This window comes from Prionailurus viverrinus, chromosome F1, assembly GCF_022837055.1.
Source record: "Prionailurus viverrinus isolate Anna chromosome F1, UM_Priviv_1.0, whole genome shotgun sequence".
Classification (NCBI taxonomy): domain Eukaryota; kingdom Metazoa; phylum Chordata; class Mammalia; order Carnivora; family Felidae; genus Prionailurus; species Prionailurus viverrinus.
This window is the reverse complement of record NC_062577.1, coordinates 38479275-38495455: the sequence shown is the minus strand read 5'-3', so window position 1 is coordinate 38495455 and position 16181 is coordinate 38479275. Positions and strand designations below refer to the sequence as shown.

The 16181-nt window shown below is 56.6% G+C and overlaps 2 protein-coding genes across 11 annotated transcripts in view; one reads left to right on the top strand and one right to left on the bottom strand.

The window, feature by feature from the left end:
- Positions 1–16181, bottom strand: part of LOC125155293 (receptor-type tyrosine-protein phosphatase V-like) — a 37126-nt gene that overhangs the window by 19931 nt on the left and 1014 nt on the right. For 8 of the 10 annotated variants that reach the window (XR_007148122.1, XR_007148123.1, XM_047840411.1 and 5 more), the window contains exon 1: positions 409–5467. The gene's annotated coding sequence lies outside the window, so the exon portion shown is untranslated. Of the gene's footprint in view, positions 1–408; positions 5468–6891; positions 7124–11525; positions 11662–15161; positions 15225–16181 lie in introns of those variants that run through there. The other 2 variants (XM_047840412.1, XM_047840413.1) reach the window with 2 other exon arrangements.
- On the top strand, positions 3404–16048 carry PTPN7 (protein tyrosine phosphatase non-receptor type 7). Its single transcript, XM_047840422.1, is given in 12 exon segments — positions 3404–3472; positions 3474–3600; positions 5398–5458; positions 5460–5588; positions 6121–6304; positions 6603–6687; positions 8379–8455; positions 9668–9805; positions 10196–10306; positions 11254–11411; positions 13276–13389; positions 14291–16048. Coding segments are annotated over 12 exon segments (1347 nt in total). The 3' UTR covers positions 14385–16048.

The window sequence follows — 16181 nt, the reverse complement described above, 5'->3', positions numbered from 1 at the left end:
AGCGATGTGTCAAGACGTGGTTGTAGGTAATGGGGGGGGGGGGACGTTGAGACCCTGCTTGAGAGTCGCCACAATAGGGGCCTGTTGGGGACAGTCCATAGCTAGTCCTCCATAGCTAGTCCTACGGACAGTCCTGGAGAAGGTCCCTGGCCTTAGAAGGCACGCCTGCCAGCCACCACCACCCCCCCCCGCCCCCCACCGCCAGCGTGCTGACAGAAGAGGGAGCTCCAAGGGGGGTAGAAAGGTTCTAACAGACAAGATGCAGCCTCCCCAGCCCAAGCCTCTCCATTCAGCAAAAAAAGTACCACAAGGGCTGTGTCTCCTGCCCAGCAACCACTCCCACAGACAAACCCACATCCTCTCCCTAGAGAACTCTTGGGGTCCTCCTGAGATCTGAGAGCACCTTACCGATTCCTTCTGGAGAAAGCCAGCCAGGAGGCAGAGGAGGGCAGGGACAGGTCCAGGCATCCTGATTCCCAAATGTGAGCCAGCCTGGTCTCTTCCTGCAGCTGTCCCACACAGCTCCTTTCCGGCCCTCCCCCTCCTCTCCCAGGGCCTGAAGCCAGGCCTTGGGCACCCCCCACACCCGGGGGAAGATAATCACCAGGCAGGAGAGGGGCAGGGTGGATCCGGACAGCCAAGTCTCCCACTCTTCCTCCCACACCTCGGGGAAGGTCACCAGGGAGAGGGTAGGCCTAGATCCCTCTGGCCAGGCTGTGGGAAGGCAGCAAAGGGCTGGAGGCAGCAGACTGGTGAGATGTGTGTGTGTGTGTGTGTGTGGGCAGCCCGGGCACGTGTGTGGATGGACACACTGCGTGCGCGCGCACGTGCATGACCCGCGAGGGTGTACATATTTATCTGGATGGATGTGTACATGGGGGCATCCAGGGACATCATAGAGGGGGAGGGGGAGGGGAGGGCCCCAGGAAGAAAGGCCCGTGTTGTAAAATAGATGTCCATTTCACCAGTTCCAGGCTTGGGAGAAAGGGAGAGACTCTCTTCTGTCCTAAAGCCAGGGACCCGACTTCCTGCAACCTGGAAAAGAATGGGGCTCTTTCCTGGATCTCCAGGCAGGCTGGCCCTGGCTCCCCAGATGCTGAGGTGGTCCTTCAGCCCCGGGGGCAGGGGGTATGGGAAAGTCCCTTTCACCGGCAGGTACCCAAAAGGTGTCGGGGAAACTGGGTCGGGCGGGGGATGGGCTTCCGGGATGGCCAGGACAGAGGCAGGGCCCCAGGGCATTCCCAATGAGTCTCCTTCTTTCTTCAGATTTCACACCAGCTGGCCCAGACACGGCCACACTTCCTAACGGCAATTCTCTGTCCCACCCACCAAGGGTCTCCTCCAGCGTCTCCCTGGCTTCTCCTGGATAAGGCCTCCCAGTTCCCAGCCTCTCTGCCTCCCCCACTCAGCCAGAGGCAAGCAGGCACCTGTAACACCGTGGTAGAAGCAGGCCTAGGCTGGCCCAGGATTTGGGGGTGGGGGAGGACATATGATCCTAGGGCTTCTCCAGAGAAGAATGAAGAGGTCTAGGGAGGGGGGAGCAAGACCTGTGGAGAGTGCAGGACCCAGGAGTCCTGGCCCCCAGCATCAGACCCCATACCCAAGAGCCTCCCTTCTGGAATTTGGAATTTTACAGGGTGGCAGCCTTTGCCTCTGGGGCTGGCAGCGGCCTGGCCTGCTCCCTAGGTGCCTCCAAGAAACCAGAACTTCTGAGAATTCCAGATACGGCTGCCCCTGCAAGGGGCTTCTGACCCTGAAAGCAGCCAGTCGTGGCTGGCAGCGCTGGGACTGGGGGATTATGGCAAGAGGAGGGCGGTGTGCCCGGGCAGCTCTGTCCCTGCAGGCTGGCTGGACAAAGCCGGGGTCTGTGGGAGAGGAAACACGGACCCCCCCACCAGACACCACTCCCCTGGCCCCCTGCCCTGGCCAGCCTCTCCAGCTCACAGCCCGGCACCACTGGACAGATCAGAGAGGTGCTAGGCCCATCCCCCTGGGCAGGGAGGACCCTCATGTGGAGACTGAGCCTCAGGGAGGTTCCGTAATGCACCCAAGGTCACACAGCTAATGGGCCACGGTTAAGATTGCACACGGGTCTTTCTGGTTTTCAACTATTGCTATACTTTTTTTTTTGGAGTCAAGGGTGGCTGGAAGCTAAATCCCAACTCTGGAAGGCAAATCAGCGGCTGGAGTGATGAAGGTTTCAGAGCTGTCTGGGGCCGCTCCACCCAGGGACGGGGAAGGTTCTGGGGGTAGAGTCACTCCCAGAGAACTCCAGGCCTTTCCCCATTCCAGCAGCCTGGCCAGTCTGGGGAGGAGGCGCTGTAGGGTATCTGGGACCATCTGAGGCTTATGGGTGGTGCCCTCACCCCTCCTGGGCTCTAGCCCCACACCTCCATGCGTATCCAGGCATTTCTAAGCAGACGGTGAGAGGGGTGAGGCAGGAGGCAAAGAGTGACTATTCCCTCACCCCCAAACACACCCAAAGGGAACTGAGAGATCCTCAGGGTCTTGCCTAATGCCGTTACCCCCACCCCCACCACCAACCACCCCTCCCATCTCCTGGCCCCCAGCCTCCTTGCTCTTCACCCAAGAGCTCAGCTTCCGGCTCCTCAAACTGCTGCCGGGTGAGCCTTGGGAGGGTAGGGGGTGTGCCTGAGGCCAATGGGGCTCAGACCCCGGAGACCTGGTGGGAACCTGGAGGCACCGGCGGACCAGTGGGGGGAAGGCTCTGCCTGCTTCCTCCTCCCCACCCCTGTGGTATCCTAGCTTCCTGTTCCTGATAACAATCGACAGCTTGGCCCAGTGGGGGTGGCCTTCTTTCTAATCCCCTCCTGCCCCCTTCTTTGATCCCCAGGGCCCCACTGCCCATTAGTGGAGATCCCGGTGGGCTTAGGGGAACAGCTGGAGCAGAGGCCAGCCTCGGGTCGCTTTCCACAGGTTGACCAGGGATTCCCAGGCTCTCCTGCGCTCCCCCCAGCACACCACACCCTGTTCTGGGTACCACAGCCAACTATTACTCCAGCTCTGATCAGCCTCCTTTCGGGGAAACCACTCCCCAGAGTAAAGAAGGGTCCAGGACCAGCGGGCCCTGGAGGGTCTCCGAAGAGAGCCAGTTCCTGGTCCCCACTTCCAGGAGAAAAGACAGGCGCTGGGAGGCCTCCAGAGCTCCAGAGGGTTATCCCAACCCTCCTCCCCCTTAGGCCAGCAGCAGGCCAGCACCCTCCCCACCGCCCCTCCATTGTGCCCACCCCCTGTGTCTATTGTAAATCATTCCTTTTCTGCTGTCACCGTTTGACAGCTGAATCAGTAGTGGGAGGAAGAGAGAGGACGAGGATTGCGCGTGTTGGGGCTGGGAAAGGAAGGGTGTTTGGAATGTTACAAGGGAGAAGAAGCCGCAGCGAGCATGAACCAGCTGGGCTGCTGGCCAGAAAGGGGCCTGCCGAGGCAAGGCGGGGGGTGGGGGGTGGGGGGTGGGGGGTGGGCAGTGGAATCTTGGACGTGGGGGCCACTTCCTAGGCCCCAGGCATCCAGATGCCCCAGAGGCGAAGAAGACGTGGGAGTCCCCCCGTGTGAGGGCCAGAGACTGTCCACTATCTGTAAGTCTTCTCAATAGATGTTAGGATTTGGGGACGAGGCCTGGAGGGCTTGCGCACAGGGAGAAAGCCCCCCAGACTCTTCTTCAAGCAGCCTCTGCCATCTACTTCCGGGCCGGCTGGTCCATCTCAAACCAGAGGCAGCTGAGAGCTGGGGTGTGGCTCAGGTCCTGAAGCTGACCCTTCTGGTCTGGCCTGGGTCTTTGTGGAGCAAAGATTCCTGCTTCCTTTCTCCCCCACCCCACTCCAAGTCCGCACCCACCTCTGCTCTGAGAAGGCGTAACCTGTGCCTGACCGTGAACTCCCAAGGCTTGAGGGGGCAAGGGCTTCCAGGACTAGGGCTCTGAGGCCAAAGCAGAGGAGTAGAAATCACTGTGTGGACAGGGCCAGCTTGAACAGGAACAATGAGGTGTTCCATGTGGGACAGCTGAGCTCTGCCCAGTAAGCAGGCAGAGGCTGAATGTGACAAAGACCCAGAGGACCTGGTCTATCCCCAGGGAGCAGGGCCTTAGACCCATGGCAAAAGTGCTGGCACACAGCCAGCCCACACCCAAAGGGGCACAGGCAAGAGCCACCCGACCCCTGGCGGTGGCTGCAGGCGCGGGAGGGCAGCGTGCAGCTGGGGTGTGCGTGGGTGGCAACAAGGAGGGGCAGAGGGAGGAAGCTGGCTTCCTGAAGCCTCCTCAGCCCTCAAAGACCAACCAACAGACAGACAGACAGCTGGCAAGAGGCAGCCTGGGGGACACAGCTGCTTCAGTAAGTACCTGAAAGGGGGGAGGAGGGGTCCCTGTGGTCCTGGGGTGGTGTGAACCCTGGGGAGACGGGAGGGCATCTCCACGGAGGGTGTGAGTAACGTCGCATTGGGTGCTATAGTGCCTGGCTGGCGAATGGGTGCTGACCCAGCTGATAGCCCCGAGGTGGGGGGGTGGGGGCAGGGGAGCCGCAGGGGGCAGCAAGGAGAGCGGAGGCCCATGAACCCCTTTCTGCTTCGGGACAGCCTCTATCATCCACATCTGCACGGGGCCACTCTGTCCCCTCACCTCTGTCCCTGCGGGCTTAGCAACTCTAACACCGCCCCCGCTCCTCAGAAGCTGTGACCTGGCTCTGGAAGATAGGGACTGTCCCCCAAGAGGAGATGGCCCCACCACCTCCATGCCCCCTCTTGTGCCCCCAGCTGTCGCCTCACCATGCTCAAGGGCTTGGTGAGGCCATTTCCTGTGACAGTTACAGAGGCGGGAGATGGGGGGATGGGCAGAGGAGGAAGGAAACACACCCCCCCCACCACCCCCAGCCTACCTCCCTGGACAGAGACCCCAGAAGCCAGAATGAACTCGGAAGCTGCCAGCGGTTAGGACAGGGTCTACAAGGGTCCCCAACGGGCTCCAACGCTTCGAGAGGCCTGAAACCTTTCATTTCAGAGAAGGCCTAGACTAGAGGTGGCTTCTGTGAGCCTTCTCTCTCCCTTCTACACAGAACAAAATTGTTTGTGTTTCCTCCCTTGCCTTCTTTCACTTGGGTCCCAGCTTAGAGCCCCTTGTACTCTTGCTTTGAGCGGCCTCTCTTCCCCTCGCTCCTTCCTTCTGGAGGCTTTCCTGCCCTCCCCCACAGTCTCTACCCCTTGTTGGGCCCCTACTCCAATCTCAGACTGCCCACCACCCTGGGTCCCCGCCTAGAGAAAATGACATTGCTGCTCGGAGAACAGAAGACACCTCAGTAAAAACAGAGGTACCAGAAAACAGGCAGCTGGCCAGGACTTGGGAGCCTTCTCCTGGCCAGTCAGACAGGCCAGAGGGCAACAGCTGAGGGCTCCTGTCTTTCAGGTGAACCTCATGGCTGAGTAAGCCTCCCCTGGGCCCAGCACCCCACCCAGCATGGTCCAGGACCGTGGTGGGGGTGCTCCAGAGCACGGCTGCCGACCTGGTCTTTGGGGGCAGCCATGACCCAGCCTCCACCCACCAAAGCACCAGCCAAGAAGCATGTGCGACTGCAGGAGAGGTGAGATCTTTCCTGGGGGGGGGGGGGGGGGGCTTCCCAGCTCTGAGACTGTGCCCCATTCCTTCCATCTGCCTCTCCAGCTCTGACAGCTGAGTCCAGAGGGCCCTCAGCTGTTGACTCCAATCTGGAAAAGGAAACCACATGTGTTCATTTGCATGTCCTTTGCATGTCCTTTACATGTCTGGGGCATAAAGTGTCACGTCAACCTCGTGCCTGTTTCCCAAACCCCGAGATGGGCTGAGTAGCCAGCCCCTGGAGCAGGGCTTTCTTGGGTCTGGATGTAGGTCTGACCTTTGGAGGCCAGGGAGGAATGGGCAGGGGTGGGCAGGTGGAGAGAACAGTTGGGTTCAAGGCTGCCCCGATCTGACAAAAGAAGGGCATGTAGCAGGATCCTGAACCTGGAGCCCACTGGGCCTGTGGGTCAAGGGGGAACCAAGGAGCAGCCTCCTCAGGCGTGCCCGATAACAATAATAATGGTTAGAGCAGCGATGTTCTTGGGCACTCACTAGGCACGGGTTGTCCGTGCCTGCAGGCGAGGCTCCAATGTGGCTCTGATGCTGGATGTGCGGTCCCTGGGAGCTGTAGAGCCCATTTGCTCAGTGAACACACCCCGGGAGGTCACCCTACACTTTCTGCGCACAGCTGGACACCCCCTCACCCGCTGGGCCCTGCAGCACCAGCCACCCAGCCCCAAGCAGCTGGAAGAAGAATTCCTGGTAAGAACTTGGGGTCTCCTCGGAGTCCATCCGCCTTTCTGAATCAGAGACAGCCAGCTGGCACCATACTATCTTGGGTACTGCAGGATGCCTCCTCTTTGGGACCTCAGGAAAGAGAACCCTAGGATCAGGGGAGAAAACTGCCCCATGCTCCCTCTTCTGCCCTCCACCCCATCCAGACCTACTGAAGCCAGGAGGGAAGAGCAAGGGCCCAGCTCTACTAGATAAGGGGGGGAAGGGGGCAAAGGAGGCTGGGAAGATGTATCGGCTACATTCACTCATTTCCTCCCTCTACCAGAAGATCCCCTCAAACTTTGTCAACTCTGAAGACCTGGATATTCCTGGCCACGCCTCCAAGGACCGATATAAGACCATCTTGCCAAGTAAGAAGTGCGGCGGGCTCCAAGGGAGGTGATGCTGTCCCTGGGGCTGGACAGGTTCAGGAGTCGACACACAGCCTCAGCCAGGCAAGAGCTCCCTCACATAGAGCATTTTCTTTCAGCAGAGGAACACCAATACCATCCCCGGGCTGGGCAGGGATCATAACCACAGTGAGAATACAGCAACTCATATTTGCAGATGCTTACCGTGGGCCAGGCGGTGCTGGGAGATGCTGATGTTAACTCATTTCTCAAAACGACCCCAGGGAGTAGATTTGGAATCACAGAAAAGTTGCCTCGGGCATAACTTGCCCGAGGTCACAGCTTCTTTCTCCTCTTCCTCCACTGTGGGAAATGCCCAGCAGAGGTCTGCAGTGGCAAAGGCACCATCAGGATGGCTCCCAGAGAGAGGGCTTCGAGCAAGTCAAATGCAGGGACTCTGCAAGAGAGCAGTGAGAGAGTTTGGAGACGGGAGTCCTGGGGCTGTAAGGGGTTGACCCTGCAAGCTCAAAGGGCCCAGGGATCAGCACCTCCTGCTTTGCAGAGGCAAGCAGGAGACACTCAGAGACTCTCCCCCTCCCCCCCACTCAGAGAAGCCTTGTTTGGCCCACCCACCTCCAGCATCTCCTTGTCTGGAGGCCTTAGCTCACCACTCCCAGCTCCTGCGGTGACAGCCATTTGCCCGCAGGGGTGGGTCAGCACTCATCGAATGGGGGTGGTGGGGAGGGAGCAGCCCTTGTTCTTGATCTAAGTCTAACCAGCCTCCCCCCGCTGCCCATCCCCCCCCCACCCCCTCACTCCCCAACACCCCCCCACCCCCCCACTCCCGGCCAGGAGGGAAGTCTCCCTGCAATTCTCCTCCGTCCAGAACCAAGCCAGCACTGGCAGAGCTCGTCTCCTTTCCTTACAAGCTAACTTCTTCATTCCAGCTTGGATTGGATCTCCCCACTTCGAGGGAGAGGCTGGCACGCCCAGTGGCAGAATGAAACCCGACTTTTGGTCCCACGTCACCACTGCGGGATTTGGGGCTAGTCGCTCAGCCAAATCTCATATTCACCGTCAGAAAGAAACTCTTCCTGGGGCGCCTGGGTGGCTCAGTCTGTTGAGCGTCTGACTCTTGATTTCAGCTCAGGTCATGATCCCAGGGTCGTGGGATGGAGCCTCGTGTTGGGCTCAGCACTGAGCATGGAACCTGCTTAAGCTTCTCTCTCTCTCTCTCTCTCTCTCTCTCTCTCTCTCTCTGTCTCCCTCTGCCCCTCTCCCCGCCTCACGCTTTCTCTCTCTCTAAAATAAATTTAGAAAGGAAAAAAACTTTTCCTCCGCGACCCCTCTTTTTCCTCCCTTGCCTTATTGGTACAATTGTGCTCTATCCTCTTCCTGACTTCAAGGCTAGAATATTTCAGTAACTGCCCATTAGGGTCTCTGCGGCCCCATTCCCTTTCCTCAATCGTCCTGCACGGCACCACGCAGTTAGCCTTCCCCAGTTATTCCTTTGAACATGTCACTCTACTGCTCAGAAACATTCTGTGGCTCCTTAACGTCTGCATACAAAGTAATTTAGGGGGTCTCTGACCACCTGCGATACACGGGGTACTGTGATACGCACAGGAACTCACCTCTTCCTGACCCTGTTGGGAGTGCGCCTTAGTTGGTCCCCTTTTGACCTCTGACCTCTGCTGATTTTAACTTCCTAGATCCCCAGAGCCGTGTCTGTCTAGGCCGGGCACAGAGCCAAGAAGACGGAGACTACATCAATGCCAACTACATCCGAGTGAGTGGCCTAGCTGGGGCTGCCACGCAGGGAATGGGGGTGGGGTCGGGGGGTGCGCTGTGTTTGAGGACATCCCCAGAGAATATCGTCCAGCCATGGGTTCCTGCTCCAAATCACTACTGCCATGCCCCTCCCCACCCCCCCAAGATGGGACAGATTCCGAAGAGGCCCCAAGACACCAGCCGAGAAAACAGAGCAGATGTTAGGCTGAAAAGAAGAAACCACCCAGTCTCCTTAACGCACGTTATCACATCATCCCTGCCAACCCTTTACACATGGAGGAAGTTGCCCTGTTGAACTCACTCCCTCGTAGCCCCAGGGCTCCTGGCTCTTAGGTCTGCATGGAAGGTGCTAGCACAAATAGGAATGCTCCCCTGCCTACCTTTTCTCTCTCTCTCTCCCCTTAACTGCCTCCCAAAACAGCCCCTCCTTTGAGGAAATGGTTTAACATCAAACTACAGGAACCAGGGAGGCAAGGCGGCCTCTCTACCCCAGCTTCCCACCTCTACTGGCCCGAAGTAGATGTAAAAGTACCGCCCTCTAGTGGCTCCAAGTGGCTAGGACAGAGGTCAGAGGTGCCAAGAGGTTGAAAGCTGTTAGCCCGGGACTCTGCAAATCTCCTATTTGCTGGCAGAAATTTAGTGAACAGTGGTCTGTCTTGATTTCATCATCTTGAGGAGCTGAGATTCCGACCGGGAGAGAAAAGGGCTAGCAAGAATGCGCCACGTCTTGCTACTAAATATATATAAAAGTAATAGTAAAAGTAAAACATTCACTCAACCAATGTCGAACACTGTTTTCTTATTTTGTGCTAGTAGAAAGCAACAGGGGAGGAAGGGAACAAACATTTCCAAAGGACCTGATAGCGCTAGACCCTCAATATGGTTTGTTGAATGTGATTCGTGCTACATTCTTGCAAGATAGCTATTGTGCCCAATTTACAGATGAGAAAGCTGAGGCTTAACGGAGGCTAGGTAACCTGCTTGTGGTGGCAGAGCTAGTAAGCAGCAGAACAGAGATTTGAACCCACGTGTTCCTCCCTCCAGAGCCTGTGTCCTTTCCACCACGTGCCTTCCAGTGTGTGCACGGGTATGTCCGGGTGTGCATGTTCAGTGTCTTCAGCCTGACCCCAGGACCCCCGGAGTCCAGGATTTCCCTGGGGCTCTACTCTCACTGCTTCCCACCCTTCCTTTTACGCATCCATCTCCCCAGGGCTACGACGGGCAGGAGAAGGTCTACATTGCGACCCAGGGCCCCATGCCCAACACCGTATCGGACTTCTGGGAGATGGTGTGGCAGGAAGAAGTGTCACTCATTGTCATGCTCACTCAGCTCCGAGAAGGCAAGGAGGTAGGAGGTGGAGTCACAGTCCTTAGTGAACCCAGAAAAGGCTACTTCTTACCCCACAACACATGCCCCGACTCAGGGCAGCTTGGGACTAGGGCCTCTCCTGGAAGCTGACAATACCCATAGCCAGGCCCAGCTTGAACTTCTCAGAAAAGTTTCTGAGATATACACCATCGGGGCTCTCCACAACCAGAATGGGGGGTGGGGTAAGCACTTCACCTGCAGGAGAGCCCAGCCCCTGGGTACTGACCCAGGCAGCGCGGAGCCCCTCCGATGGGGGAGGGAAATGGGGAGGGGACCCCACTTCCTTCTCTGCTGTCCTGCCCCCCCCCCCCCCCCCGCTCCAGCTGATAGACACTTCCCCCTTCTGACTCCCAGCTCCCTCCCTCCTAGAAATGTGTCCACTACTGGCCCACAGAAGAGGAAACCTATGGACCCTTCCGGATCCGCATCCAAGGCACAAAAGAATGTCCAGAATACACTGTGCGGCAGCTCACCATCCAGGTACAGGGAGGTCAGGCTGTCTCCAGCATCGCTGAAACTCAGGCCTGACCTTTACTGGGATCCGAGGGTTTATTCATCGAAACCTTCTTGAACGCACATCTAGAAGAAGAGCTTGAGGCAAAAAGCAAGAGAACGTGGGTACCGCCCTAGTCTAACAGGGCAGAGCCAACTAGCCAAGCAGAAACCACCAAGAAGGCCCATCTGCCCATCCGTGCTGAATGGCCCCGGAGAGGAGAGGAGGGGTCCCAGAGTCATGCTGAAGGAACCACCGGAAGTCCAGGCAGATGTATAATGACACATGTGAAGTGCTTTAAAATGCCTTCTATTTTTTTTTTAATTTTTTTTCAACATTTATTTATTTTTGGGACAGAGAGAGACAGAGCATGAACGGGCGAGGGGCAGAGAGAGAGGGAGACACAGAATCGGAAACAGGCTCCAGGCTCTAAGCCATCAGCCCAGAGCCCGACGCGGGGCTCGAACTCACGGACTGCGAGATCGTGACCTGGCTGAAGTCGGACGCTTAACCGACTGCGCCACCCAGGCGCCCCTGCCTTCTATTATCATATAGCATTTTATACTTTTCAAAGCATTTCTTTCCCAACTCCTTATCCTCCAAGCATCCTGAGAAGCAAACCAATAAGATATCACGGTCTCCTTCTTCTAAGTAAATGAGGTTAAGGGACTTGCCCAAAGTCATATGCTAGTTAGAAGCACAGCCAGGACTTGAACTTGGGTCTTCCCCCGCTCCCTGGACAGCATTCCCTCCAGCATTTCAGAGGAGGGAATGGTGGAGTATGATGAGCAGGAGAAGGGCTGACCTGGCCTGCTCGGGGTCCGTGACTGTCCCAGGGGGGAGTTCTAGCCCTTGCCCTCCTCTGGTGCCAGAGAAGAAGGCTGCCAGTGCCCCCTACCCTGACCTTGGTTCTCATGCCTTGTTCCCATGCCAGCACCAGGAGGAGTGCCGGGTAGTGAAACATGTCCTCTTCTCTGCCTGGCCTGATCACCAGACCCCAGAATCGGCTGGGCCTCTGCTGCGCCTGGTGGCCGAGGTGGAGGAAAGCCCAGAGACAGCTGCCAACACTGGGCCCATCGTAGTCCACTGCAGGTATGTGGCCCCGCCCTCCCCAGCAGCCTATGAGCAGGTGCCCCTTTCCTTGCCATTGGGTCTCTCCTTGGAAGGGGTCTAAGAAGGACAGCACCGGGCAGGCCCAAGTCTTACCTTGGATGGGAATCTCTAGGTCATTCAGCAAGTGCTCTGTTCTCATTCTCTCCTTCATGCAGAACGTGGCCATCTGGGCTGGACATTCAGGTACAAGCCAGAGAGGGGACAGAACATCAGAAAGCTTCCCAGTCTTCTGGGGAGGGAAATAAACATGGTCCTCGGTGTTGAGAAATTCATTTATTTTTTAAATTTAATGTTTTACTTTTGAGAGAGAGGGACAGACAGTGTGAGCAGGGGAGGGGCAGAGAGAGGGAGACACAGAATCTGAAGCAGGCTCCAGGCTCTGAGCCGTCAGCACCGAGCTAGAACTCACAAACCGTGAGATCATGGCCTGAGCTGAAGTCGGATGCTTAATTGACTGAGCCACCCGGGTGCTCCGAGAAACTCATTTATTCAACAACTATTGATTGAGAACAAGTTACTGTCAGGCACAGTGTTAGATGCTGAGGAGACAGCTCAGTTTCTGCCCGGCTGGGTTTATAGTCTGGTGGGAAAGACAGCAGATCAAATGATTAAGCACAGCACAGTGGGAGGTGTAGGGGAGCACAGAACCAAGTCGCCTATCCCAGACTGGCCAGAGAAGGTTTTCCAGAGAAAGGACATCAAACTAAGCTAAAATCTGAAAGGTGAATTCATCAAGTGAAGAGTGGAAAGAGGAAGCGTTCCAGGCAGATGGAACAGCATGTGCAAAGGCTCCGAGATGAATTTTTTTTTTTTTTTTAAGAGAGAGAGAGAGCACAAGCAAGGGAGAGGAGCAGAGGGGGAGGAGCTTCACACTCAGCAAGGGGGCCCTACATGGGGCTCGATCCCATGCCCTTGGATCATGACCTGAGCTGAAATCAGGAGTCTGATGCTCAGCCGGCTAAGACACCCAGGCACCCCCTGAGATGAAATTTGTAAATGGACATTGCTGGGAGCAGAGTTAGAAGATGGGGGCTTGGAGGTCATGTGGGGGAAGGGAAGGAGAGTGATGAGAGAGCAGTCTGGAAGGCCAGATCACAAGGGGCCTCATAAGACTAGCTAAGTGCCATTTCAAAGGAATGCTTTGGCTATAGAGTAAGAATCCGATTGGGGTGGGGTGGAGTGGGGTGGGGTGGGGGGTACCACGGGGGACAAGCTTATGATAAGGTAACCATTTGGGGGTACATACCTGAATAGAACATACTAGCACAAGTATAGACAGAGGGGGCCCATGAGCCTCTTCCCCACAGGGCGCACCTGGACATAAGTGTTAGGAGGTCGTGAGTGGCTTCTATCAGGGCTTCAGATAAGAAGCCTTCCCAAAGAGGGGGAGTCCTTGAAAAGGTTTTGGAACAAAGGGCAAGACCCAGCAGCATGGAGGGGACAGCTGTGGGAGGCACCCGAGGTGGGAGAAGGGGGCTGAGTGTCAGCAGCTGTGGAGATGGTGTCCTGGTCAGACAAGCAGGGCTCAAGGGCTCAACAAGGCCAAAGGCAACGCGGACAGTTGGAAACCACTGCCTGCCGCTAAGCAGAAGAGAGCTCCTCGAAATGTCCACGGGGGCTGGAGGGTGACCTGGGATAGGTTTATGGTGAGGCTGGACGAAATGCAAACTGCTCCAGTGCCAGCTCTAAGCTGTGAAGGTGTTGCTACCTTCCTCCGCCCTCATGTCCCCACCCCCAAAATAGGGGGCCCTAAGTCCCTACGGCTTTCTCTGTAGTTTGAGGCCTGGCCCCCATGTTCTCTGGTCTCCTGTGACCTCCCTGTCCCCTCCCTGGCTGTACCCAGTGCAGGGATTGGCCGGACTGGCTGCTTCATCGCCACCCGAATTGGCTGTCAACAGCTGAAGGCCCGAGGGGAAGTGGACATTCTGGGTATCGTGTGCCAACTGCGGCTGGACAGGTGGGTCTATGAACGTAAACAGGACTAACGACGTGAAGGAGTGGCATCAGTGCTTCCTGGGCACCAGGGCACTTAGAGGCTCATCACCATCAAGCATTTCCTTCCAGAGAGGAAAGGGCCCATTGCTTAAAGAGCAGTTTCCTTGTGCAGCTAACACCCAGGAAAGAATCTCTATCTAAAATTTTAGCTTGGCGGCCTAGAATTAAATATGCCACTCTGCGGACATCTGAGCCTTGTATCTTTTTTGCTTTTTGGTTGTGGTTTTCCAAATCCCCTGCTCAGGGAAAGGTGGAAGGATAGGGTGTGGTTGGTCCTAGACACCAGGCAAGCACAGATACTGCACAGAAGCCCTCTGCATCTGGAGACCGGGAACCGTGGTGCCAATTCTGAGTTGCATCTCACTGAGCCATCACTGTATTTCTCTGGGCCCCCATTTCTTCATCTAGAGAGAAACGACGGCTCCTTCCCCAGGAGCCGCGTTAAGGAATGAGTTAATGCATAGGGAACATGTTTTTCAAAGATGAGAACCTACTGTACACATATACAGAATTATTATTTTTACTTTTAAGACAGGGAGGAAGAAACCTTGAGGCTCAGGAATATTCCTGGCCTGGCCTGAGGAATCAGGGGCCTGGCGCTGCCCCAGGAGCCGATGGGTCAGAGAGGAAAAAGTTCTCCTCCTGGGCACAGCTAGCAATGGGGCCCAGCCCTGAGTAAGGGGCGGGGGGGGGGGGGCTTCACTCGTGGGGAAGGTCTGAGGGGCAGAAAAAGGAGGAGAAAGCCCAAAGGATGAACATATGTGAAGGGGTCGACAGGTTCTTTGGGAGACTCTCCCTGCAGAACTATGGGATGCTTGACTCGCCCCTCCTGTGCTCATGGTCTCTGCATATTCTCCTTGCAGGGGCGGGATGATCCAGACCACAGAGCAATACCAGTTCCTGCACCACACCCTGGCCCTGTATGCAGCCCAGCTACCGGAGGAGCCCTGCCCCTGACCGCTGGTACCTCCACCAGCCCAGGTGCCAGATCCCCCCACGCCTGGGCAGGTGGTTCTGGGGAAAGTGGGCCTTGTGATCTGAGGGATCCCCTGGGCGGGCATGGGGAAGGGGTGCTTCCTCAGGGGGCACATGCGGTCACAGGAAGTTGCATCGGCAAGAACGGGGACCAGACTCCAGGTCTTTACCACCGGCCACTCTTCTGCTTCCTCTAGTAGCCCCAAGTGGACACTTGGGGGAACCTCCCGTGTCTCTCTGAACTTCGAGCTAGGAACTGGCATTTATGAGACAGCCGAGAAAGGACCAGTGTCCCAGTCTTGTCTAAAGTGTTCTGTGAGCTTCATCTCTCCGTCTACGACATGGGCATTAAGTGCTTTGCTGCCATAGGGAAAAGTAATCAGAGAAGCTCCCAGAAGCCGCTCCAGCTGTATCCCCTTCCTGGGCCTGGCAAGAGAGTGATCCCAAGATCATCTTCCACCTGGGCCCTGCCCAAGAACTGGCCAGATGCGGGAGCTGGGAAAAGTCTGGTCCTGACCGTGGCCAAGTTCTCAACCTCCCGGCAGTGACTTTCCGCTTCCTCACCCCACATCTGTGAAGGCTGGATACCCCCCAAAGACAACAAGGACCCAGACTACCCCTGTGCCCACACCTGTGTCCTGGGATCAGGCTACAGAGGTGACCAGGCCAGTCATCTGAGACTTTTGGAAGAGGGAACATGTGGCGACCCCTCAGAGGCCCAGAGGGCTGCCCCTGCCTCCATAATTGCCAGCCACTCACCCCAGCTACTCCCGAGAGAGGCCCAGCATCTTCTGTCTTCCTTTCATGACCTCAGAAGGTACCCTGGGTAACAGGAGGTATAAAAGAACGAACGGTGAGGAAGAAACAAGGAGCAAGAAACAAGAAACTCCTGCGCCCTGCCCCCATCCGCCCCTGCATTTGCAGAGTACAGCTGGAGAGCCTGGCTGTTTCCATGAACTATCTGGGTGAAGCACCGCACGCAGACCAGGGGCCTCAGCCTGGGACCGCAGAGTTGGGATCCTCATAGCCTCTCCCAGAGAACTAACTCCTTTCATCATCTCGGCACCAATACAATTTCCAGGGCACCCAAGATCTATCTCAGGGCTCACCTACACTCCCCAGGAAGGCATCCAGATCCTTCGTCCTTGAATCCAAAATGAGCTGCCTGTGGGGATGAAGAAAGGCACCATCTCTCCGGGCACTCAGCCCCTGGGGTCTGCCTTGACTGAGGCCAGCTCTCTGTAGAACCCCCCAAGGAGCTGGATCCTGGCGAGCAGCTGGGCCTCCTTATTCACGACATCGCTTCTGAAGCACGTGCAGCGTTGAAACTGAGGTTAATTTTCTTAACACTTCCGCTTGGTCTCACAATGGAATTCTTCCTTCCTTACAGACCCAGGAATGGCTCACCTGCTCCTAACCCCTTTGGGAGGCACTCGCAGCCTGTGCCTGTGAAGGAGGGCACAGAGCTCTCAAGTGCCTGATCCTGCCCTGCGCTCAGACCCAACCGGGAGGGAAGCAGGTGCGTGGCCATAGACCCACAGGCTCCCCACCCTATAACTGTGGCCCCAACCCCATTCTAGAACTTAGAGAGTACAAGCTCTGGAAAAGGAACCAAGTGGGAGAATAAAAACCTTTTGGATGACTGATTCATTCCTTCTTTCCATCTTTTTCTCAGGCCTCTTTATGGCAAGAGAGTAAGACCCCAGAGACCCAGGAATAGGCTGCCGATCCTTATCCCAGGATATGCACTTTTCTAGCAACTTCTTGAGACACATCAAA